This window comes from Drosophila eugracilis, unplaced genomic scaffold, assembly GCF_018153835.1.
Source record: "Drosophila eugracilis isolate 14026-0451.02 unplaced genomic scaffold, ASM1815383v1 contig_353, whole genome shotgun sequence".
Taxonomy (NCBI): domain Eukaryota; kingdom Metazoa; phylum Arthropoda; class Insecta; order Diptera; family Drosophilidae; genus Drosophila; species Drosophila eugracilis.
This window is the reverse complement of record NW_024573209.1, coordinates 36,135-62,000: the sequence shown is the minus strand read 5'-3', so window position 1 is coordinate 62,000 and position 25,866 is coordinate 36,135. Positions and strand designations below refer to the sequence as shown.

Sequence of the window (25,866 nt, the reverse complement as noted above, 5' to 3'; positions counted from 1 at the left end):
GAAAAGGACGAAGGATAACCAAGGACTTGGGACTAAGAAAGATGTCTTGTCTGGCTATATAAGTGTATATGTGTGTGTGTTGGTTATTTATTTGTATGCTAAGCTGAAACATTCAAAATATCCAATATAAATCGTTAGCCAACTTTAACCAATAAAATATAATGCCAACAAGGCATTTATAAACTGCCCCAGGATGAGGTTTTTTCTGGTCTCTCTCTTTAAAGCTAAACAGTGTAGCTGTCTTCTCTTAATCACATGATGTTCTCTTCTGTGGTCCAAAACGAACTGTTCTTTACTCCTTTATCTTATTCTATCCTCAGCTTATTTTTACATGTGTTGGTGTCATTTGCTGATCGTGCGAACAGGACACAAATAGTATTCGTTAGCTTTATCTTTATGCTAAAGGAAAAGAGAGGAATATATTGTGCTGTTAACCAGTGTTGCCAGTTTAGCTTATTATAAGCTACTTCTATCAAAGTTTAACTGTAACAGCTTGTATAATATGCATCTCGCCTATAGCTTAAAATATAGCTAATTTTAAAATGCATCTAGCATATTCTAGCTTTAAATGTATTTGCCACATCGACCGTTTGTTTTGTAAGAAAAATGCTTTAGTAAGTTAATGTGACTGTTTGTTATTCATGCGAGTGTGACCGCCTGCTACAACAGCATTTTAGCTAAACTAAACTTAAATGAAATATTAAAATTATCATTCAAACTTAAATTTAATGGAGAAACTAAGTTTACTACCAGCTTGGAGGAACAATATAAAAGCTAACACAAACATTGGCAAAATAATCCTGTTGGCCCATTCAAAGAACATGTACATGATTCTATACATAATGCAATTATCTTTTAATGCGTACTTAATGCTAAATGAAATACCAACACATCCATAGAGGTAAGTCCCCTTTTGTTCCCTTTTGGTCGAATTAATCTGGCTTTGTTGTTCGTTGAACTGATTTGACTAATAAATGGCTTGAGGCTCTAATTACAAAAGGCCAAAATGGAAAACCCAATTAACTCTGGCAGCGAGCTGCAGCAATTTTAACCATATTACATATTGTTAACCCACTTTTGGCCCCTCTGGAACAAAAAGCTATTCTGCAGAGGGAGAAAGAGAAAAATCATTTTTTGTGTGTTAAAAATTTTTGCAAAACTTGATTAGCCAGACACACACAGGACAGAATACAGGACACAGGACCCTCTGATCCACTGTCCGCCACTTTATTTCATTTTAACTTTTCTATGACGATGCTGCACAAATTTGCACAGCTGCGAAAAACTTTTTCCCCCCACCTCAAAAAAATAAAAAAAAAAAACTAACCAACTTGGCTACAATGGAAACCCGAGCACTATCAGTGGCAAATTAATCCGACTCCAATCCGATGCCCAACTGGGAGTCACAGCACAAGTTCGAGTTGAACTTTCGGTGGAAGTTGAGGCCAGGTGGCCGGAATTCACCATTCATCACGGAATGCAACAGCATAATCGGGCAGTACATAGTTTTCCCACCAGGAGTTTCCCACTCTCTAACATTTCCATTTCCATTCCCTGTTCACTTATCCATTTCACTGCAGTCGGAATAATTTGGTCATTTGGTGGAAGGGGTTTGGGGGAAACCAAAAACTAATTCCAATATATGCTGATGGAAATGTGGTGGGATTTATTCTTTGTTCATAATTATAAAAAACGGGATTCTCTTTTGAGGTAACAAGATAAATGTTTAACAATTTTAGGTTTCTCTAGTGGCGATTTAGTATCGGTTTCCTCACTAACTACTTTCTGTCTAAAAGTGTGTGGAAAAGGTTTTAATCTGAGTTTAAAATTCTGTAAAATGTTTAAAAACTTTTAAAGCTACTTAAGTCTTTTAAAGTTATTTAAAGACTTTTAAAGAAAGTTCTCACATTTTAGTAAGACTTTTCTTATATTTTATTAACATTAAGATGCCGTTTAAGCCACTAAAACACCGCCGTGGCTTCCTTGAAAACTCACATCTCTAAATCAATGCGAAAAATGTGGTTGATTACGGCATTTCGAGAGTATTTTTCGCATTGAAAATCTGGCTGCGTTTTCGCCATTTGTCGGCTGTTTTTCGAGAGGTGGAAATTTGGGATATAGGTTGTACGAGAGGTGGGTGCGAGGGTGGGGGCGCTATAGCGTGATTGAATGGGTCGCTGGTCTTTGGAGCTATGACCCAAGTCCGGATCGGATGCCACATAATGAGAGTTATGGCTAATGCATTCAGGGGTTGGCCATCAGTTGGCTTTTGGTCCAGACCACAGCACACACACACACACCCAACTTGATGGATTGCCCCAGGGCGTAACCCCAAACTGGACTTTTTCCCGTTTCGTTTTTCCGACCAGTCTTCCACCCACCACGAAAATACCTCTTTGAATGAAACACTAAACTTGTGTCTAGTTGCAGGTGCAGGTGCTGGTTTTCTCTATCGAGATTTGCATAGTTGAATGTCTGAATGAATGAGTTTGAGAGAAGTTTTTTCTCTTCTCGAAAGGCTCCTGTGGCCTTTTCATGTTCTTGCCTTGAACTGGCCCCCCCAGCAAGGTGAAAGTCAAATGTCTCTGCTTCCGATGGCTGCTCTCATTTCAAAGCATTCTTAGATAAATGTGGCTAGCCAATCACTTTTTTTCTCCATTTGTTGCTGATTTTTAATTTATTTAATGGTTTCGAAAGCAAGTTTTAGGTGGTATGTCATGGCCAGGGTTTATTTTGTTATGAAAAAAGGGTTGTTAAAGGGGAAGGAGATAACTTTTTCTGGCAGATGTGGCAATTTTTAGGTATTACCAATTCGTCATAGAGCTTAAATTAGTTGGGCTTGTCTTTGTTTATACTTTAGCTACAGAGATCTCCCTGTCTTGTATTTGTTCTTAAACATTTTCCTCGACCACACCTTTTTATAATCTACTGCTGACCCCCCACCAATCAGAACATTTCGTTCAGCCGCATTTCCTATGTCCTGTGTTCGATCCGGCCAAAGTGAACCGGGCAATGTAAGTACCACAAAAACTGAATACCAAAGAGGATGTCCTGCGAAGATATGGAATCGCATCAGGAAAATCGGAAGGGGGAAGGCGAGAGAGGCTGGCGAAAGGCGAGACCAAAGAGCAGTTGAGTAAGCAAAAGAAGAATGTTGCTGAACAAGCAAAAATTTTATGACATTGCGAACACGCTAGGGGGAGATGTGAGAAGCTTGAGGAGCGGCCAGGGGGGAAACTAGGAGGCAATGCAACAAAGGGCAGAGCAGAAAAAAAAACAAGGAGGAAAACGACTGAAAAACGCAAACACAATTATAACAAGTGGCAGTGGAGGCATAAAACCACCCTGCCCCCTACCATTTCGAGTGTGTTGACCAACAATGTTGGTCACAACATGTACACACTCTCTCTCTCTCACACACAGCCGATTCTCCTTGGTCCTTCCACTAACAAGAACTAATATTTGACAGCTGCCTCAGACCCAGAAAAAAAAAAAAAAAAAAGCCGCTCGGCGAACAACAAAAAATGGAAGCAGCGTTCAACGACTTTTGGCTGATTTCATAAAAGGTCAAACAGAGTGGCGAAAAAAAGAGAAAACCGAAATGAAAATGCCCATAGCTCCAGCAACAACAAGAGTCAAGTAGCCAGCCAAGAGAGATGGCCCCAAAAAAACCATGAATTCTTAAAAAAAACATAGCTAGCAACAAAAAAGAAAAACAATTTAGCATGCACAACACATGCTGCCGCTGCTCATTTTGCTGGAAAACAAAGCGCACTGCGGAGTTTCCTCCCCTAGGTGCGCAGCCAACAATGATGGAAAAATAAAAAGAAAAAAGGAAACAGTAACAAAAAATAATAAAAAAAAAAAACCAAGGAAAATAAGAAGAAATATAGGTTCAGGAAAAACCATGGCGAAAAGCAATATTCAAACCTCTAGAGAAATGCACCCATTTCCTGTATGCCACAACAATGTTGCAGATACTCGGCTGATTGCAGGTGAATAAAATTGCAACGCCAAAGAAATCAAATTAAGGGGGAAATTTGGGGATCTACAAAAAATGTTTAAATTCTGGTTAAAGGTTGACTTTTTCCCAAATAATTTTCATATTTTAAAAGGTAAAGATTTGGTAAAATTTAAGAATTATTTTTTGAACTTTTAACAAGGTTATTAATTACTATACATTTTTATCAAAAATATCTTGAAAATATATAAAAAATATACCATTTTAAATACCTCTCATGTTATACTTTTTTTTTATATTTGTACCAAGCGGTCACACTAGCATTTGTAAAAGTCCCGCTATCTTATGTGAACACACTTAGTTGAAACCACAGTGTATTTCTCTCCCTTACTTTTGCATAAAGATCATGCTAACGAGCACTATGTGTGTCCTGTTCGCACGATCAGCAAATGTCACCAATGCATGTAGAAGTTAGCTGAGGATAGAATAAAATAAAGGAATAAAGAACTCTTCGTTTGGGACCACAGAAAAGAACAGCACATGCATTAAAGACGCCTACATGATTTTTTTGAGTGTTAGCCTTTAAAAAAAACCCTGCCAAGACCCCCCATCAAGTTCAGGAAATCATTTGACCAGTTCAGCGCCCATTTTAACAGCTTTAAATAATTTATTTATTTCGCTTCGTAATTCCACAATTCCAGGCCAACATCAGCCACGCCCACATCCAGTAACAACTAACTTAATGAACCATTCAAAAATGCCCAAACAAACTGAAAAGGAAAAATTGGACAAGAGAAAAGGGAAAGCGGGTAACCCAAGCGCACATCAAACAATTCACAAAATTTAAGCGCACTTTCAGTTATTGTTATTTTAACCCTTTTTAAACCTAACCCAAAACAGCCACACACACACACACTCACACACATCAACAAGTACAGTGAAAGCACCCCTGTCATGGCCACTTTAATCAGCAAATGGAAAAAATTATATCATACGAGTATGCTGCGTAATAGAATTCTTAACAAATGTGCAGAAAAGAGGAAAAATAAATGCTGAATAATTTGAAAATGTATGCAAAATCCCCCCAAATGAGCAGCCATCAGTGGCAGTTGTCCTTCTTATCAATGCTGACACTCGTCCTTGGCGTGAGTTTCAGCTACATTCGCCTTTCTCTCTCGACATCCTTGCCATCCCCTTGCAGGCATTTCCTTTGTTGTCGCTCCAAAAAAGAATCTAATTTGAAATAAATGAACTAAATATGCTTAACACGCGCGCTCTCACACACACAAATGCCCTCGTGAGCCACCCAATACACTGAGAGAAATTATAGAGGAAGTTTACTTTTGATAATATAAGTAAAATATGTAAAGGGTATGAATGAAAAATTCCAAATTTGTTTCATGATTTCTTTCAGTGCAGCAACCAGGCCGCCATCCTCCCACCCCTTGCACCAACGTCCTGGCTTGGGAAAAGTCCTTGGCTCGTATCGACTGGTCTTTTTTATACTTTTTCATTTTTCTTTTTTTTTTGGTGGGGTTGTTGCTTGACTGTTGTGTCTGGCGCATATGAAATAAGTTTTCGTTAGGTTTTCACTTATTTTCCTCCATTCTTTTGCTCCGCATTCGAAACAATTGTTGCCACAAAACACACACACACACGCACACATGGCTGGGTGGGGATTACGCCCACTGTAGTCACCATAAACGAATTTGCATGGAATTTTAATAAGGCCAACAAATATTTCTTATTCCCCTTTCATTTTTTGTCGGTCGGCATTCGTTTATTTTTTGGCTGCCTTTATTTGATATTTTTCGTCGCCATTTTCGTGCTGTGCTTTTTTTATGATGTGACTAAATCTTTTTTTCTTTATTTTTTGATAGTCATACAAATAAGCATAAAAATGGAATTGTGATGACGGGCAATCAAAGAATTTGCAATTGTTTAAGTTGCCGTTATGTTTTGAGAAAACTTTTGATATATGTACATACCAAAAAATATTTAAATTAAAAGTACATAGAACGTGGGGACATTGTAGTTTTTCATTGCTTTTGCGAGGCGAGGTACCTAAACATAATGCTAAATCGGATCAAAATTCGCAGAGAATGCTTATGTAACTGCACATCGAGTGAAAGTCATAAAAAGGTTATGGCCATGGCAATAACATTAGCCATGGTAAATCATCAGCAAATAAAGCACAGCACTTAATTTAAATTTATGGCCCATTTGCCGGCTTGCAGCTTTACTTACGCAACCCATTTCAATCGCCCCCGAAAGTATGCTAAGCTATATAGAATCTAAAACTGATTAGGTGGCAAAAAAACAACTGCCAGAAAAATCCCAGTGAAAAACCCTTTTTTTTTGGAAATTATTTCCCTCACAACTTTGCAGCTTTTCCAACGGCTGTTGCGGCCGATGTTCGGTTGCAACGCGACATTAGCGACATGAACATGACGAACAGACAGAGTCGGATGGTTTGCAGAATTAAAGGCACTGAGAAAAGATTTTTAAATAAAATCTATATTTATCCCTCAAAATTGTAAATAGGTATGATTTTTTATCTGAATTTTCTAGTAACTTCAGAAAGAAAGTCCAGAGGTCTAGCACCACCGTTGTGTAAGGAAAATATTCCCTGAATATGTAAAACTTCTAATAGTATTTTTACCATTTTAATAACACTTTGAAACTCTTTAAAATTCTATTAAATATTTAATTAAAAAACTAACATTAATTTTTCATTCTGTATATTTCAACCCCGTCCTAGTTGCATCAGTTGCTGTGACCCATGGTCAGGGGTTGCGGTTCATTCGAGTGCAAAGCCAAAAAACTTGTTCTCTGCTGGCAGACACTGGACACTGGACACTGGGACACGGAGAACTCTGGTTCCTGTCGCTTCTCTCCGGCTGTGAGTCACCTACTAACAACAGCACAATGATGTTGTTCACTCCTCCCCACCCACACCCCCACACCCAGCCTGGCCAGAATACGTCGGGCTAATAGTTTTCATTCAGGCTCATGCACACTGCACATTGACCACAGGACCAGAAACGAACAGGCGACCAGACCACTTCACTCGGCACATTTGTCATTCGCTCTTTGGGTTCCCATTTTCCTTCTGTCATATTTCACAAATAATTTTTCAACTACAGAATAGAGTGTCCTGTAGAGTCGTTCTAATACCGAACTAAGTCAAGGGTAGTCACTCATAATTTCGGCTTTATTGACGACATGTTCTAAGAGACGAGTGGCATGCCTCACTCTTTATGTTTGAAGTGCTTTTTTGTGATAGTTTTCAAGTGGCTGGAGAACATCATTGTTGGGGACATATCTGTAATGACTTCAGACTAATTTACTGCTGTTTTTGGGCTCTTCTTTTGGGGTAACTTATGATTGAAAATGTTGCATTTTACTGCAGGCTTTTAAACACTTTTCAACATTTTCCATATTGAGTTTACTTAAGTTATCAATCGAAAAGGTCTGGTTAAGCTTTCTTTCTACAAAACACATGAATAAATGTTATGAGTTCAACCCTTTGGTGATTTAAAGTTGCTAAAATGGGTTAAATAATGAATTTGGATTACAAAAACAAAACCAAAAACGGTTTTATTACGTTCAAAAATCTTATAAAAAGATTTCTTTAAGTTTTCACACAAATATTTCATAGCTTAACGATAAATTTACAACCTAAAACCAACTTTTCAATCAGTAAAAGTGTTAAGTTATGCAGTTTTATTTAAAATATGACAAACACTTAAGCAAAATATCTGATTGCCTATTTGTGGAAAACTCATTTATGGAATAAAATGCAATCGTTTGGGTCATCAATCATTTTTCTAGGAAGCTGAATAAAATATGTAAATGCCAGCTGAAAGGATATTTCTTTTCAAATTTTCTTGGCCTTCAATGGAATTTATATATATATATATATATATAGTTTCACATCGACATTTTCGGCTCATTTTTGTTGAAAGCAATTGCTAGCAGCAGCTGGACAAACACGATAAGGATGGCCACCATTCGATTCGTTGCATGCAACTCGAGAAATTTCCCCAAAAATAGTACAAAATAATTTGCACAAACACATGTGTGTAGGAGAGCGGGGGGGGAGGAGGCGTAAAGAAAATTCAATTCTGCAATTTACATTCAAATGAATAGAACATGAAAATTGATTTTTATCTTTTGTTCTTGGTAAATTGGTAAGAGGCAAAAATGGCTTAGATTTGCATATATTTTAAAATGAACTTTAACTTTGAAGCAATTGCAAATGCTGATTTGGGTTTTTCTCTTTGCAGGTCTTTAAACATAAATTATTATCTTAAGTTTAAACTCTATACTGAAAGTTATAGAGAGATAAGGCCCAAAACTGAAATGTAGATAGCACTCCACTCTCGTTATAGGTTTCGTTTGTGCCCCATGTTGCAGCTGCTGTCGCTTTACTGGGTGTCATGCAAAAACTCAATAAATTTTGCGCAAACGATTTATCATGAGCTTGATTACGAAAATGCAGACGCAATCACAAAGTGTGTGTGAGTGTAAGGGTGTGTGTATAAGTGCCCCATGGACAGGACACAGTTGCATGCATAAAATAATATGGCAATATTATAATAGACACATACAACAATGGATTCCCCGGTTTTGCCAGCCATTTTTCACATGTCAGGGCATTGATTTGCAGTTGTTACACAGAAAATGGCGTTCGGGTACCGTTAGTAACCCACTAATGGATTGTATGTATGTATGGGTTATGGGTTCAAGAAAGGTTATAACTAAATTAGCATAAATTGCGGCATGAAAATGGTTTATATACTGGAAAGTGCCAAGTCAATGTTTGAGAAGACCTTCTGTCTTATCACAATTGAACATTAACAGGTTTCGCTTTGATTTATGAATGTCATTGGCAGTGGGTGACTGTTAGTGGGTGGAATATAAATTAATAGATTAATATTTTATAATCGAATTCTGGTTCGTGATTTGCATACTTGGTATGTCCTTAAGCGGTCCTTGCCAAGCAGATATTTAAGCAATCTCCATGAAAATTATTAACTGCCTCTCTCTCTCTCTCGTGTGCCTTCGAACATTTTCCATTAAATTTAATTTACTGGCAGAACTTCAGCTTCACCTCCGCCCCCTCCTCATGAAGTCCTGTGACAGGACCTCATCCAATGCATCTGTCAAAGCGCTTGCCAGAACCAAGAACGACAACCAAGTCGTCCAACTCCCATGCACAGTAAATTAATTAACTTTATTGTCTGGGGCTGTCCGGTTCGTAATTTGATTAAACAGCTCTAACAGCATTTTCTCCATATATATATATATATATATATATATATATGGGAGAGTATATATATTCTTAGATTGCTTTATCAATTTGATGAGAGCATTTATCATTTTTGGTTGCATTTTTGCATTGAGACATTAAAGTCAAGCCCATTCTAATTTAATAGACTTAAGCTAATGGACTTTGGCAGTGACAAACAAAGAAGACGTCTTTATTGCTTTTGGCAAGAACTGATTTAAATTGCCCTTTAAACTGGTTTAATTAGTTAAGAGATATAGGTTTTGTGGGATTTAACAAGTGCCTAAAAGTAGGCTTCAAAATCAGCAGTACCTTTTAAATCCTGTAACTAAACTTAAAAACTAGTTAAAAGGTTTAAATTCTTACTAAAACTGAAGAACAATTTGTTATTAAAAATCTTATATATTGTTAAACTTTTCATTTTGCCAACTTCTGTTTAATAAATGCTTTAGTTATGTTAATTTTTAATTAATTTAAAGTTTGAGTAACTTAAAAATTATTCTCCGATTCTTGAGGTGTCTTTTAAAGAAACTCTTTAAAGTTTAAAAAGCAGCAATAAACTAAAATACAAAAATTAAAATCAATAAATTTAGCATTTAAAAGAGAGAAAAAGCATAAAGAAGAAAGGAGAACAAGAATACTCGTTAAAAGTGCATTAAAATTTCTGCTGAGCTTGCGCTTCTCTCTCTCTCAACTTTTCCTGCCAAAAAGTAGATATAATAACAAAAAATATATAAACTATAAAAAAAAAACTAAACAAATTTCAAAATAGGTGTATAAAAGGAGAGCAAAAAGTGCTTCCAATTTCAAATTTTTCAAGTTTTCGATTTCCAGTGAAAGTCTGGTCCAAGTGATTTTTTTTTTTTTTTTTTTTTTTTTTTTTTTTTTATTTATTTAATTTTTTTTTTTTTTTTTTAATTTTTTTCTATTTTTAAAATACTTTTTTATTTTTTTTTTTTTTACCAACCAAAAAAAATAATTTTTTTAATTTTTTTTTTTTAATTTTTTTAGGTAGTTTTTTAATTTTAAAAAAAAAAAAAAAAAAAATAAATAATATATTTATTTTTTTTTTTGTGAATTTTGACTTTCTTTTTTTTTTAAACCTATTATAATGGGGTTTCTTCTTTTGTTTATTTCGAAGTTGGTAATGCAATTTGAGTTCATTTTACTTGCTTTTTGGGCCAACAAATTGCAGGAGTCTTTTGATTGACTCTTTTCTTTTTGCTTTTCTTGGGATTGATTGTCAGGAATTCTGTTCATTGAAATATATAAAGAGATATTCAGAAAAATAAAGCTGAAACAGAAGTTGTAGTAAATAAAAATATATATTAAAGAAATTTTGATCCGAATTCTTAGTAATCAAAATGAATAATCTTTTAAATTGAAAACTACAAACTTGACTCTTGATTCCCCATTGCGGCCTAGGAAAAGGGGATTTCCCGTAATTTATGTTATTATTAGGCATTCTTAATGCCCTTCAGGGGCCTTAGAAATATACGATAAGTTATTTATGGTATGACGCACAATCTTGTACTGCTTTTCTCTAAGTGAAATGAGAATAAGAACTCATGCTGTTCTGTAGAATTCTTCGCATTTATTTCTGTCCTGAGTTGATAAAAAAAAACGTATATGAAATGATTAGTCTCCAGAGGATTTATGTGGCAACAATTTGTTCATATGGAATCATGCTATATATATATTACATATCCACTTTGTGCCGAGCTCAGTTCAACATTGTTCATTACTTAAAAAACATTCACCATGAAAGTCCTCAATTTAAATCTTTTTAAATTGGCTCTGCTTTTTATTTTGGCTTCTGCTGCGGCAGCTGAAGATGAATGGTGAATATTATAAATTATTTTCTACAAATTATGTAGATTTTTGTGATGTTTAATATAGTGAAAAGTATTTTCTGAAGGTCTTACTAAAAGTTTTTAACTTTGAAAATATGAAATCGAGACTTGTAGAGCTTCTCAGCTTGTGGTTTTCTACTTCTCCTCTTGAAACTTTCACTAACTATTAAATATCAACTCTCCTTCTTTGAAAAAACTAATATAAATTTATTTATTTTTCTTTTTTTTCAGTCCTATATTTTCACAAGATTTCAAGGGTTTAAAATCAACGAGAACGGGTCCAACATATAGCGCTGAAAGCTTTAAGCATTAAAAATACTTCAAAGTTGTTGCCCAAATGTAAACAAAGCTTAAAACAATAACAAGTGTGACTAATAACTAACTACTTTTAATCTTAAATGAAATAAATTATGCAAAAAAAAAAAAAAAAAGCTTGTTTTTAGTGTTTAAAAATTAAGTATTTAGCTGACGTGAAATTTTACATAGTTTCAGCTTTGATGTGCCTAAAAAATCATAAAAAAAATGTTTATTTTTTAAACAAATAATCTTAAAAGAATTTTTAAAAATGTTCCTATTAATGTTATCTATTTAATTTGAATTTTCAATTCCACAAAATATTTATAAAAATAATTTTTAAAATTAAATGGCATAAATAACAAACTTGAAAAATTCCTTTTTTGCCTCTTTTAAGTATTTTTTCTTCAAATTTTCCAGCTTAAAAACTTGCAAAACCAAAAAAATGTTAAAAAATCAACAAAATCTTCCTCCAAGTGTTGTCTACTTAATTACTTCTCATAAAAAATGATTTTCCTTGGAATAATCCATTCCGTTTGATAAATGCAAATCAAATTGAAGTCAAAGAACCATCGTAATAGAACCAGTTCCACGGGCGACGATCAACACGAGCCGTGACGTATCTTTTTATAGCCAAACGCGATAACTATACTATATCCGATATAGCTTGGCAAGCTTGTCAATCAAACGCGATTAGCAAACGAGTTCTACATTTCTTCAGAAGAGGCGGCTGTGGGCCATATACACAGTTGAGTTCACGTGCAATTAAATGCAGCTAATTGAACCTGAAATCTTCGAAGACTTTAGATGGGAATTTCACATACACCTCGTAGGGCAATACCGCACGTTAAGTCAATAATGCGGTTTTGCCCCGATCCCAAGCAAAAACAAAAACACATTGATAACAGACAGAGAGAGATTATGAGACTATATAAGCAGATCGTTGTCAGCGGTAAAGTCATCAGTTCAGTTCGCACTTCTGTTCTAGCAAGCTTAAAGATGAAATTCCTCTCGGTTGCCTTCCTGCTCGGTCTCCTGGCTCTGACCAGTGGTAAGTATTAACTTTATTAGCTGTTTTCTTAACAATTTCTTAACTAATTTAATGCCTTATTTAGCCACTCCTCTGAACCCTGGCAATGTCATCATTAATGGAGACTGCCGTGTCTGCAATGTTCATGGCGGAAAATGATAAGGAAAAGCTTATAAATCACACAACTTCGGCTACTTATATGGATACTAAATTACCAAGCAATAAATAATTTCTTATCAATTTTAAATGAGACTATAACTTGAAATAAAATTCCCACGCTAATCTCTATGATTATTGTAATACAAATTTCGATTTAATCTCTGACCTAATTCCGCATACGATTATACACTCAATCGAGCATCTGTCGTTTGGCGGCAGGGCATTAACATTTCATTTCATTAATAACCCGCCTGCCACCACCCCTAAAAGCTCGTTTTGGCCATTATTGCTTATATTCATATACGAATTCTATACGAGGCCAAAATGTTTGCTGGAAATATGCGGGCTCTGCGAATTGCAGTTCATTGATTTGTTGTAAAATTGTTGCATAATTTCATTCATTTGCTGTTTGCCGCATTGTTGGTTGCTTTATTGTCTGGATTAAGGAACATAATGTACAGTTAATATGCACATAACTGTTATGTTAATGCGCCACTGACAGACCCCCTGCCTTCTGCTTTATCATTACCATTTTCCCTTTTTGCCTCTTCTGGTATTTGCATTGATTTATTAGCATTTTCACAGATCTGAAAATATGGCCGTTTATTAAAGTTTTCCTTTACTTTGCAACGCCCCCGAAAATTGTTAATAATGAATATGATTTTCCCATTAAAAACTCTACGTACGCGTTAATGTTATTGGTTTTAATTTCATCGCAGTCGGAAAAACTGTAATTTCATGAAGTCGAGAAATAAGTCGTTTTTTAAGTCTTAATAAATGCGATTTTTATTCATTTTTCGTTGATGAAAATGAAGAAAATTAAGAAAGGTAAGGGTATTAGCTGTGGCAAGTTGGCTTGATGACTTGGTTATGGATTTTAAAATTGGTAAATTAAGTAAGATTTTCAGTTTCAGATCAGAATTTCTTTTTACTCACAAATATTTGAGATATTTTCATAATCTCTAACAAGAAAACAAGTCCTTCAAAAGTCCTTTATGCTTACCTGTAATGAAAAAGGAAAAATTTAACATTAATCACATGTTAAAATTTCTTTTTTATTTCAACTTCAAATATTCGAATTCCGCTGCACTCTCTTGAATTGATTCACTCGGCAATTGTGAATGCAGATTTATGTCCCAGCAGCGCCAATAATCAAAATGCATTTTTTGGCGGCTCCTTTCTTTTTCGGTCTTTTGGCAAGCAAACAGAAATTTCTTTTCACTTTTGCCACAAACAGAGTCACAAAGGAAGCCTGATGAAGGGGGGGGGAATCACATCATCAGCCAACATGAGCTAGAGAGCGAAATAATTTCAGTACCCAAAGAAGCCCAATGCGCATAATTTAACTGAAGAGCCGACATGCACTGATAAAAAAATATTCTATTTTCTGCTTAATTATCATAACGATATGTGGAATTTCCATAAATACTTCATTTTATAAAAAAAACTACTTGCTTGAAACTCTTTCTTAACTTTCTGTCGGGAAATAAAATCATAATTAATAATTTATAACCCAATTTTTTTTTTAACAGTGCAATGTGCGGTTGTGGGAGTGTCAGAAGTTAGGGCGTTGACTGCATTTCATTTTGAGTTTTCGACAGCCAGCAAAATGGCAGCATGCTGTGCGGCTGAAAGCCGCAGAAAGGCACAAGGCCGTAGAAAGGGTAGGCGGAGGATCGGAGGATATACATAGCTTGGCCATCTCAACTTCACTACCAGTGGTGTATTTGTGTGTGTGTGTGTGTTGGTGTGCTTTATCGCATAATCTCGGCCCCTGGGCCTTGGCATCATTTTTGGTGATTTTTCTTCTGGTTTCTTTGGAACTCCAGGGCCCCGATAATGATGTTAATGATGGGTTCGCTGATGTGTTGCATACTTTTTGGCAGCCAGTGGAAACTGGCAAAAAGGGAACCACCTTTGCACAACTCAAAGGGAGTTCTGTATTTTTGCATATGGATCAAAATGTTTTGTATCCCTTTGGACTGCCTTTTGTCTGGCTGGCTCAGCATAATGTAAAGTATATATACACATATATATATATTTATATAATATTTATGGAAAGAAGGCCAACCCGCAGAGTATGCTATAAACATTTTATTGTAACAACTCGTTCAACGTTAAAGACAAAACACTAAAAAAGCAAAACAAAACAAACAAAAGCAAAGAAAACTCTGTGGAAAACCACATCACAACCCTTCTTTTGGCCAAGCCGAGCCTTTTTCAACCTTTTTCCACTGCTGCTTAGCATAAAATTTACTGCACCAAGAAGCATTTGAACGCTGGCCCGGACCGTAAATCTTACTAATCAAATTTATTACCCATATATACAGGCAGACCAACCGCAAGCTATGCGTCTCCTCCTCGCTCTCTCTCTCTCTCTCTCTCTCTTTCTCTCTTGCCATCTCTTTCCCCTTTGAACTTAGAAGCCGTGTGTCTGGCCACTTCAAATGCCTTGGCAATATGCATATTAAATTTAATTAGACTGACGGGTAAACATAAATTCATCCACAGGAACACAGAGACCAGAATGACCAGACTTCAAAAGGCAGCTTAGGGCTTTTAGCAGGAAAACTGGCATTATATTGAGTGAAGTTTTTCCATATAAGGTAGGAAATTAATAAACAGACAGGAAAATAAAGATGAATATGATAAATATTTAGTTAATAAATACCAAAAACTATTTTGAGGGCCTAATAAAAAGAAAGGCTTACAAAAATTGAATAATATTTTTAACATTAAGATCTTTATCAAGATCTGAGCAGGTTTCTATATAATATCTAATTATACTTCTATCACCAAAGCTTAAATTTAACTCTCTATTAAATAAAAATAATCGTTTAGTAGCCAAGATTTTCCCTGAAAATTAATTGCAGCCCAAAAGACCTAAAACGTTGGTGGCTTTTCTGGCTAATTTTGATTATTTTACTGCAGCCTTTGGGGTGTGAGGAAGTCCCATGTTAATTGCCTTACAGGCCCGCAAGCTGGCTAATACACACACACACCCAACAATTTGTTGTGTGCACTCAATTTAAATGGAGTTTTGGTCCCAGTTTGGGGGTTACTCTGATAGAATTTTTGCTCATTTTATGCTCTTTCCGGAGTTGCCATGAATGTGACATTAATGAGCTCTTAGCTTATCCCACAGGCCGAAAGCAGCTCTGGAGCTTCTGGCCACACAAGCTTTATGGCTATAATTTGTCCTTGAATTTGGGAGGGCCGTGCAGGCAGCTAGAAGCAGGGACCATGAGTATGTTCATAATTAAATTGTTATTTTGGCTAAAGAATATGGCCCCAAAACTGCCTGTTCATTTGAAGGTTATAAAAGGTCGCCACCCCCGAAAATCACTCACCACTTATGTGGGTTTCAATGGGTGGGATTAAAAAATGACGTTTACGGCCAAAGGGAAATCCTCTTCTTTCTCTGTGTGTGTGTATGCGTGGTCATGACAACCTCTGTTGGCCACTATTCAGTTGGCCATTCAAAGTGGCTTTCTCACTCACAGGATCATTCAAAAGGGCACTGGGATTGGGCTAGTAAAAGTTTCTGATTTCCCTGTGAAATCCAAATAATTCCTTTTAGGTAAGTCAGCTCAAAAATTAACTAGATATAAACTTGGCACTAAGTTCATTAACAGCATTTCCCTAAGGATTTTCATGGAAATAACTTTTACTTGGAGAAGGAAAACTGGGCGAGATTAATTCGATTGCTTATTATTTTTCTATAGGGAGGTGTTTCTACTTTCTTATTATGAAAGAAGGTTGGGAGATTATAAGCTTAATAAATTTAATTTTGATATTTAAGGAGGTTAAACTAAACTCAGAAGAAGTTTTTTATATAAGCAATGAAATCGAAATTATAACAATACCTCATAATTACCTGACGAGCCAGTCAATAAAGCTCCCCCCCAATCTCATTAAAGTCTTAGCAGGCGCCCCATGTTCCACCCCAATTTGCACCACCAGATTGAGATTTATATGCCTCATGGAGTGCAAGCCATAAATCTCGATCCCAGGCCCACACTTACATGCTCGTTTGATGTCAACCTCAAATCTTTGGGGAGGAGGCGACGCCAATCATGCCACAAAACACCTCAATGTATCTATGATGAGCCGACCCGACACACCATTCATTTTCCATAGCCTGCCCGCCAATCGGTGCCGCATTTTGGGCGGCATAATGAAGTTGCATTCGCCAGGGCGTTACGCAATCAACAGAAATATTTATATATACCCAGCCAGACACACGGTGATTTTATCTAAATCAATTCAATGAAAACTCCAGCCAAATGCAGGCAAACCAAAGGCAGACAGACAGGCAGAAGGAAGTAACATCCCGCATGGGTTTCTGGATGATGCTGGCAAACCAGAGCTAAAAATACACAAAACTCGTGGAAATGAGAACTCGGGAGCTCAAAATATCCGGAATACTAAAGCTGCATTCACCTCTCCTCTCCAAAAGGCAAACACAATAACAGAGTCAGACGGCGATAAGAGAAACAGAAACTCAAATTAAATTAAAATCTTTCAGTTTCAATTACGAGTTTTTGTGTGCTCCACTCCAGTACTACAGAACAGTGTTCCCCAGTTCCAGCATACACAAAACACAAATTGCATTCAAAATGCATTAAAAGCAATTTGCACGAAAAATTTACATAAAATCCAGGAGAAAGACAGCGCGACAGAGATGGATATATAGATAAGAGAGGTAGACTGAGACAGCAGCAGCTACAGTACAAAATTATATTGCTATCAATTATAATGGCAATGACGAAACGCAAATGCAACACAAGGTGAAGTTGAAGGAACTTTTCACAGTCAAAAAAAAAAAAAACGAAAAGCAGGGGAAAAAACGAAAAACAGGGAGTGCCATAAGGGATGCTTACAGCAAATTGGGGGTTGCGGGGAAGCACAACAAATTGCAATGTTGCCAAGCGCAAAGGCAAACAAAAAAAGAAAGAAAATAAACACCAAAATGCAACAAAGTAACATTCAAGGAGGGCAGATCATCTGCTTGCAAATATAGAAAAAAGCAATGCATATTCATTTGTATCGCGCAGAGTGCTAGAGATGGTAGCGATATCGATTTGATATCGATATAATACAGTTATTATATTCATATTGAAATATGAAAACAACGAGTTTAAAATACTTGGTTAAGAAATAGCTTAGATTTTTGGAGATTTGAGATATCCATTAACTAAGCTTTCTAACACTTTTTGGTACAAAATGATTCTATTTTGAATGCTAAATTTCTAACTGTAGTTCATAGACATAGATAGTACTTTGAAAAGTATATATATTCTTGATTGGCTCTAAAAATATTGGTTTGAAAGTACAACATATATGTATACTCTTTATCAGTATCGATAGCAAAGTCGATCTAGGCATCTACGTCTGTCCCTTCGTCTGTCCGTATAAACGATGGAATCTCGGCAACTTCAAGAACTAGAAAGTTAAGATTAAGTCTGCATGCTAGTTTCCTAAAGAATAAAAAGATTTCTTCTGAGAATCTTAGAAGAAACTCAGAAGATCTCCCTAATCACATCGAAAGATTAAACTGATATAACTTACAATAGTCAAAATAGTCAAATAAGGTAAGCCTAGGCTGTTTTATAGTTTCTAAGTAGCTGGTTATATATCTCCTTAACATAGTTCTGCAATTTAGTAACAGTTTCTGTATAAATAAACAACTTTATCATAGATTTCCAAAGTGCACTGATAATATAGACTTAATCCCGGGGTAATGAGTTCGCCAAATATATATCGCTTAAGCATTTTATGCATTTACCATCTCTAATTGAAATGCAGCTGACTATGCAAATTTGTTTTTGTTGACGCCGTTGGTGGTGCAGCGCACAGGCACGCTTCAAAGGTGCAACCGAATGCTGTTGCATTTAAGGAGAAGGTAGAGGAGAAGGAGACTGATACGGCATGTGGCAATGACTCCTCCTCATTCCGGGCATAAACCTATGTGTTGAATCCTCATAGAAAGAGGGTTGGAGCAACAGGGGCTGGCTATGAGACAGACTGGCGGCATGGGGCAGATTGGCAGGCCAGACAGATTGCAGTTGCAAGCAGCCGGCGCCTTTATAGCCACGCCCACTTAACTCCTAACCCCTGGCCGACCATTTGACAGCGACATTGTCGAAGGTGTTGGAATATCCCCAGCAATGAAGGCTTTTGTCTCCTTCCCCTTGATGGCTTTTCCTTCTCCTGCCCCTGGTCCCCCTGCCCATATAGAACATTGAATTATTGCTTGCTGCATGCTACAAATCAGCCATAAAGTTGCTGCTGCTATTTCTCTGTGGCTATGGCTGTTGCCGTGGTGGTGTGCCACCAAATGGTTGCAATGCTGCAGCACCCAAGTGATAGCTGCTTGGATAAATATTGTTCTAGTTGTTCAACAGAATTTCGATTGATCTTTAAATTAAATTTGCTATCGATTTGGGATGTTGTTTTGGGGCTGAGAGTGCTATATATATAGTGAAAAAAAAGATAATTTAGATATTAGTTATAAAACATTTGCATACTTTTAGGCATTTATTTTTAAAAACAGATTTACTTGTTATAATTTAAGTTCACAAATTAGCATTTAACACGATTATTCTTTTAGGCAAACATTTTTGGCCATTAATGGCAGACAGATAATGGAAATTATAATGTCAATTATTATAATGCTCTCATTTAGCCCACCGAATTCATGTTTTTAAATGGCTATTAGAGAGTTTCAAATGCCTAGAGCCAAGAACCTGCCCTAGGCTTGTTCAATGTTTATTTTCACTAAAGTACATTATTGTGTTTCCAACAAAAAAAAAAAAAAAAAAAGGGAAAAAGAAAATGAAAACACGAAAATCCTTATTTCCAGTTTGGCTATTTTCTGCTCTTGCGAAAGTTGTTTCGCCATTGTGCAAACTTATTTCCTTTATCCCTAGCCATTTGCCGAGATTTGCTGAGAGAGAAGAGTATATACTCAGCTAATTGGAGCGGAAAATTAGCAAGTTTTATTGATTCGCTGCACAAGATTTATTGTTCCAGGCGTACTTACTCGTACTCGCCTACGATATACTATATACTAGCTTACCAGAAAGGGATCAAGTTGGGGGAATAAAAAAAAAAGTTTGTTTTAGCTTTAAAAAGTTTGGCAACTTGGCTATAATCAAAGCGGCGCACTTTTAGAGAAAGCCAAATCATTCAGCCATTCATGCATAGTTTTCGATGGATAAATGTTGTGGAATTTTTTTTAGAAATGTAAAGGTTTTCAAATGAGTTTTTCATTTTATTCTTTCATTATTGTAAAAGCGGATTACAAAAACATCTCGAAAAGCCCCTCAGGCATGGCTGTCACACCCAACCGAACATGAAAAATTCCCTGCAGCTATATTAAATTTTTAAACAAAAACAAAAATAAAAGAAGAAGATGTAAAAAGAAATCCGAAAAAGAGACAACTTGCCAGTTGCTAAATCGGTCATGATATATACATATATCTGTATATAGTAGTATATATCCCTGCGTGTTCCATCCTCGGGCTAAACAAAAATGCAACTCAGCAAAACAAAATAAAACTTCCTTCCCTTTTTGTTTGGTTACCCATTAATTTTGGACTTTTAATGGGTATATAGGTGAGTTATATATGTGAATAAAATGTATAAAAACTTATTATTATATAGCTTGAAAACCCCATTAATTTACTTTTTTAAAACTAAACTAAATATCATTAAAAAATCTTTTTAAAAAGTCTGCAAAAATCACGTTTTTTTGCCTTTAAAATCTTGTAAAATCAGTTAGTGATTTTTTTTCCTATAATATTCATATTATATACAGGGTAACCAATAGTCGAGACCTTAGACAACACCATTTGTACTTCTTTATTTGTTGGTAAGTAATATGTATTTCATTTTGGCATTTGCCGCAAACACTCCAAATGCATTTGCCATTCCCTAGATTTTGCCTCTTCCCTTATTTATGTGAGCTTGTGTATCTTTTTATTGAAATCCTGCATGGTAGGGTGGTGTTTTCCTTTTGCTGGAAAGGGGAGGAGGTTGCCTTTTGGGGGGTAAACTCCAGCCGGAAGCGTGGATTTTTAATGCATGCTGGCTTGCCTCACTTGTGTGAAGTTTCCTTTTGGCGCCGATGCGAACGCAGACACATGTTTCTATTTCTGTTACTTGAGTTCTATAGCATTCAGCTAGCCCCGAAGGCAGTGGGCGTGGCATGGTTAGTGCCTGTTCTACATAACAAAACGTCACACTCTGAACTTGTTTAGATGTTGTTTATTTTTTTTTTAGAATTTATTATTCTTTCTTAAGTAAATAAGTTCTCATTTTCATTTTTAATGTTTTTTGTTATTTTTCCAAGCCTAGAGCTTTGGGAGTTTAAATATTGTTTTATTTCTTTATTAAAGCTTTTTATTATTTTTTAAATATTATGTGGCTTTTATGGTTAGGGATTGCAAGGAATATGGAAAATCTTTCTGCTTCTTTCTTACAGTTTTTACACCATAAAAATAATCGTGAAACATAAATTATTTTCTTTTATATTCCGTTTTGTTTTGCCTTCCCTAAAATAAACTTAGGTGGTTGTCAAGCAGTTTTTTTATAAATAAGGTTGATCTTTAATTGACTTATTTATAGATTTTATGTGCCATTAAAGAAATGGCATTGAAAGGGAAAACCAAATAACAGCAAAAAGAAAACAAGAACAAGCTTTTATAGTGGGAAAATGTATAAAATATAAAATTTGTACTAAAAAGCTTTCCCACATGGATTTCCAAAATCAGGTGCATTTTGGCACTTTTAGTATTTGCTTTTCTTCACTTTTCCTTCGCGGGACAATGGCGGCAAGTGAGTTAGGAAGAACTTAATCCTGTCGCCGAAGGAATGTCGTGACAAATAGTTTTCCCTGTCAGACCCGCAACCGAACATATATACATATGTATATATAGTCTTATATATAACTAGCAAGCAGCAAACAGCAAGCAGGAAGGAGTCTAGAGTAGTAGATAGATATAGCCAAAGCTGGATCACGTAGTGCGGCGCGATTTTGTCACTTGCAACTGCAGCTTACTTTCGACACGTTCACGTCGAATGCATCTGCATTTGAGACAGCGGCGCCCCCAAACCATGGCAAGATCCACTAGACAGACATTTACATTCGGTCTGGTTTGCTGGGGTACCCCGCGTTTAAGAGAGCTCAAAAGATACAAATGTATCTCGGGGATGCGGCTGTTGCGTATATGTGTGTGGCATGCAACGCCCCTGAAAACACTTTGCACACACACACAAGTTGTGTTTACACTCAAATATCTCTCCTTTTATAGCAATGCGGTTGTCGGTAGGGTCCTCCATCTCCTCCTAACCAAATCCCCAGGCCATCATCTCCGCTCCGTACCCTCGTCAAGATTGCCGGCGCTCGTCGTTAAAGTTTTTAGTGGAGTGTAATTAGTCTTTTCTATGGCATGTTTTCGTTTCTGGGGTTTTCCCATTTTTCCCTTTTATTTATTTTGTATTTTTCTTTTTATTTCTATTTTATTTTCGGGGGGAGTGGGACAGGAGGCGGTGCTATGTCGGACTGCGTTTAAATAGTTTTAGAAAATCCTTTGCGGCTAACACTAATTTGATGGTTTGGCATGTTTAATTTTTTGGTCTTTGTTTTCACGTTAATTTTTCGAGCGTCGGTCAGGAGGTGAAATCACCATAATGGGAAAATAATTGTTGTGGAAAAACATTTCGTTAGATGCGGAGGAAGGGGCTGGCTGTGGTATGGAGAGAGGGTGTGAGGAAACTGATTGAAATAATTTCAAATTTAAACGAATCTCTTCAGTTAAATTGTTTATAATAAATGACAGGTCAAACGTTATGGAAATAATTACTATTTACCAGGCCAAAAATTCAAATGAATAAAATTTCGATTAAGTTGGATAAGAAAATGAATTAAATTGATTATTTATGAATAAAAAAGGAGGTTAAATATATAGATTATAAAGGGATTACAAATCAGAAAGTTTATATTGCATTGGTTGTTGATATTTCTATATCCTTCTATATTCTATATTTATATCTAATACTTGGTAACCTATCTTTTTACCAATTAATATAACAAGCTGTCTCTTACATTTTCCACATCTCTTCCAAGTTACTTCACATTTCATCTGGCGTATCGATTTCTTTTTCAATTTAGAAACAATAGCAGCTGAAATCTAACCCAAAACAGTAACCAATTTGCTGTCTAAGAGAAAGAGCGGGTTCAATCGACGTTTGGCTTTTCATTTAAACTTGAGCAAAAGTCGATGATGGTTACTGAAGATACAATTGAATTCAATTACTTAACGAAACTGTGTCGAATGCTGAGCAGACAAACGGACAAAGACAAATATAGAAATAATTTTGTTCTTCTTCTCAATTGAAATTGGTTCAGGGAGAAGCTGTTGAAGTTGAGCGGAAAGATGAGACTTCTTTTATAATCATCAAGAGCATATGTTGTTGTTGCTGTTGCTGTTTCTGCTGTTGCAACTGTTGCATTCGAATGGCAAACAGATTGAGAGATACATTTTCCAATATATCTGTATCTTTTGCTCGCATAAAAGTCATCGCTAGTTGTTCTTACGAACAAATGCGCTTAAGGAAACTGTCATTTATTTTTCGAACCTTCTGGTTCATTCCACTTGACTGTATCCGTATCCGTAAGATATGATCCCCAACTCAACCTCCAATTGTCTCAGCTCTATTCCGCCCCATAATAAATATGTGTAATATAAAACTTTGATGGTAATTATTTTCCAGCACAACACCCGCATGGAATTCCCACATGGGAGGCAGCCATAAATTGAAAACCCGCCACCAACCCTCCTCCCTCTTCTTCTCACACATACACACACCCTAGACAAGAGGGGGAGACGAAGAGCTGTTGCTGCACTGAGTTGGGTGTGAAAAATGAAAAGCATCCATAATCTAATTTTATCATTATCACAGTTGTCTGAGCTAAGTGACGTCACACGCTGCATGTGCAAGAAATGTTGCAGCTGAGTGAAGTTGCAGATGAAATGAAATGGTAAAAATTATTAAGAAAGTTTTAGGGGGTTTTAGGGTTAGACTTTGTGATACCCTGGGGGAAAAGAAGAAGTGGAGTTCTGAGGAGTGTTTTATAGAAAGAAGTAAGTGCTTCCGACCTTATAAACTATCTTAAAGCTTTATTTCGAAGTCGAAACCAAGTTGATGTAGACATGTCCGTTTGTCCGTATGACTGTCCGTATAACCATTGAGATTTAGGGAACTATACGAGCTAGAAGGTCGGGACTAAACATACAGATTCAAGAGATAACTATCAGTTTTTTCCTTTAAATTACCATCTTTACTAGTAATATTGATTGATTTTCATATAAAAAATCACTTTTTTCTCAAGAAACCTTTCAGTGCATTGTTAGCATTTGAAAAAAGAAAAACCCGCACATAAAACTCGGTTGCAGTCGCACAACAATTATCATACCTTCTAAACACTTAGCTAGAGGATATTAAACTAGAGTCCTGTCAGCGAAATGGGAAAAGTGTATTATTGTGCAAGAAAAATCGCCAGGCACTTGACTTTGCCGGCAATAGCAGCACAAGCAAAACTGCAGCTATTTCATGCTATTTTCATGTGACTTTTGTTTTTGTCAGGACTCTCCTCACACTGAAAGAAAAAACAACAGAGAAGTTGTTGGGTGTACTGGAGGCAAGTCGAGTGAATTGAAGTGGAGAGAGAGAAGAGAGAGAGAAGTGGGTGACCATTCAGCATCCTGCTTAGCTTTTCTCCGGTTGTCCTTGTGCTTATTGTGCAGCTCGGCTTTCCTGTGTCTGAAGTTAAGTGCAACTCTAACATTGTGCAGCAGGGAGATAGCACGACATTCCATTGTTGTGCGCTGACTACTCCCTGAAAAGACTTAATTCACCCCACTCAGCCCGAAGCCAATTTAGTAGGGAAGTCCCTCCAGCTGTCCTTCGATATATATATATATATCTTTTCCAGGGTTGGGGCCACTAACCGACTCTATTACGCAGCATGGTTGTTCCCATTGTTGTTGCCACCTCTTCTGCCGTGGCATTCAACGCAAAATGGCGACAACATTCAGACACTTTACAAAATAAAAAAAAAAAAACTAGAAGAAAATGGTCCCCAGGAGGGTTGGCAAGGTTAAGCTTTCACGCTGCCATCAAATATCCCACCAAACTTTAATTTGCTAAGCTGCGGAAATAAAACGCAGTGGAAAAGTCAAAAGGTGAACAAGAAGAGCTGACAATGGGGAAAACCTTTTATACATATTCACATACGAAAATCTACAAAAAGTGTTTTTGTTACGAGTAATACATACATTGTAAGAGGGCTTAAATACCTTACTGGCTTTTTCTTTTGACAGTTTTACTTGATTTACATACCTGAAAAGATAGAAAAGAAATAAATTTGTTAGAAAATTACAAACTTTAAATTGTATTTCATAAGATTTAAGACTTTGAGTGACCTTTTAAACACAAAAACCATTAAATTTAACATGTTTTAAGTACCCCTAAGCATACTCTTTTTCCACCTAGAAATCCCCTTTAAGATGAATATCGATTTCAAGAACCAAAGAAGGCCATTATTTTAAGAAAAAAGTAACCCTTTTAAATCAATCCCTCTCCCAGAGCAATTAAAAAGATCTCCCACTCGCACATATCCAATTAAAGATGCCCAAGGAACTCGTAAACTGAATCATTTACCAGGGCCCAGACAGGTCAGGTACTCACAGATGTCAGCAGTAATTACGACTATACACCGACACACACTCTGGCTGCTCTTTTTTTCTCAACAAGTTCGGGAACGTGGTAAGAAATCAATTGTTAACACTGAGCAGACATGGCCATGTCAGAGCCGAGAATGACATGCAACATTGAAACAATTGGTGACCTCGACCCTTTCGAATAGAACCCGCCTACGCGTTCCAGTAATTCATGGATCATTAGGCCTGGGCCAGAAATTAAAAGAACCAAACAACAGCAAAGCCAATACAACAACAACAACGACGAAAGTTAAACAATAATAGCAATAATAATAATAACAATAATACAAAGAACAATGCCAGCCGCCGCAGAACAGCCAACAGATGCAGTAATTAATTCTATGATATTTACGAGCGGTCAATGTGCGGGGCGATAAACTTTAGATGATGACCAGATGACTAGATGAACCCACTGGATAAAGAGAAAGTAGGCTTTCATTCTGAATTTGTGATGACTAAGCAAAATTGTTGAATTGGATAGGTTAATA

The 25,866-nt window shown here is 36.3% G+C and overlaps 2 protein-coding genes across 2 annotated transcripts in view; one reads left to right on the top strand and one right to left on the bottom strand.

Annotated features, from left to right (window-relative positions):
• Positions 1-25,866, bottom strand: part of LOC108110645 (semaphorin-1A) — a 113,950-nt gene that overhangs the window by 70,131 nt on the left and 17,953 nt on the right.
• LOC108110648 (bomanin Short 3-like) lies at positions 12,329-12,737 on the top strand. The gene is made up of 2 exons (XM_017219752.1): positions 12,329-12,452; positions 12,517-12,737. Exons 1-2 carry the CDS (start codon positions 12,401-12,403, stop codon positions 12,588-12,590), a joined length of 126 nt encoding a protein of 41 aa, XP_017075241.1. The 5' UTR covers positions 12,329-12,400; the 3' UTR covers positions 12,591-12,737.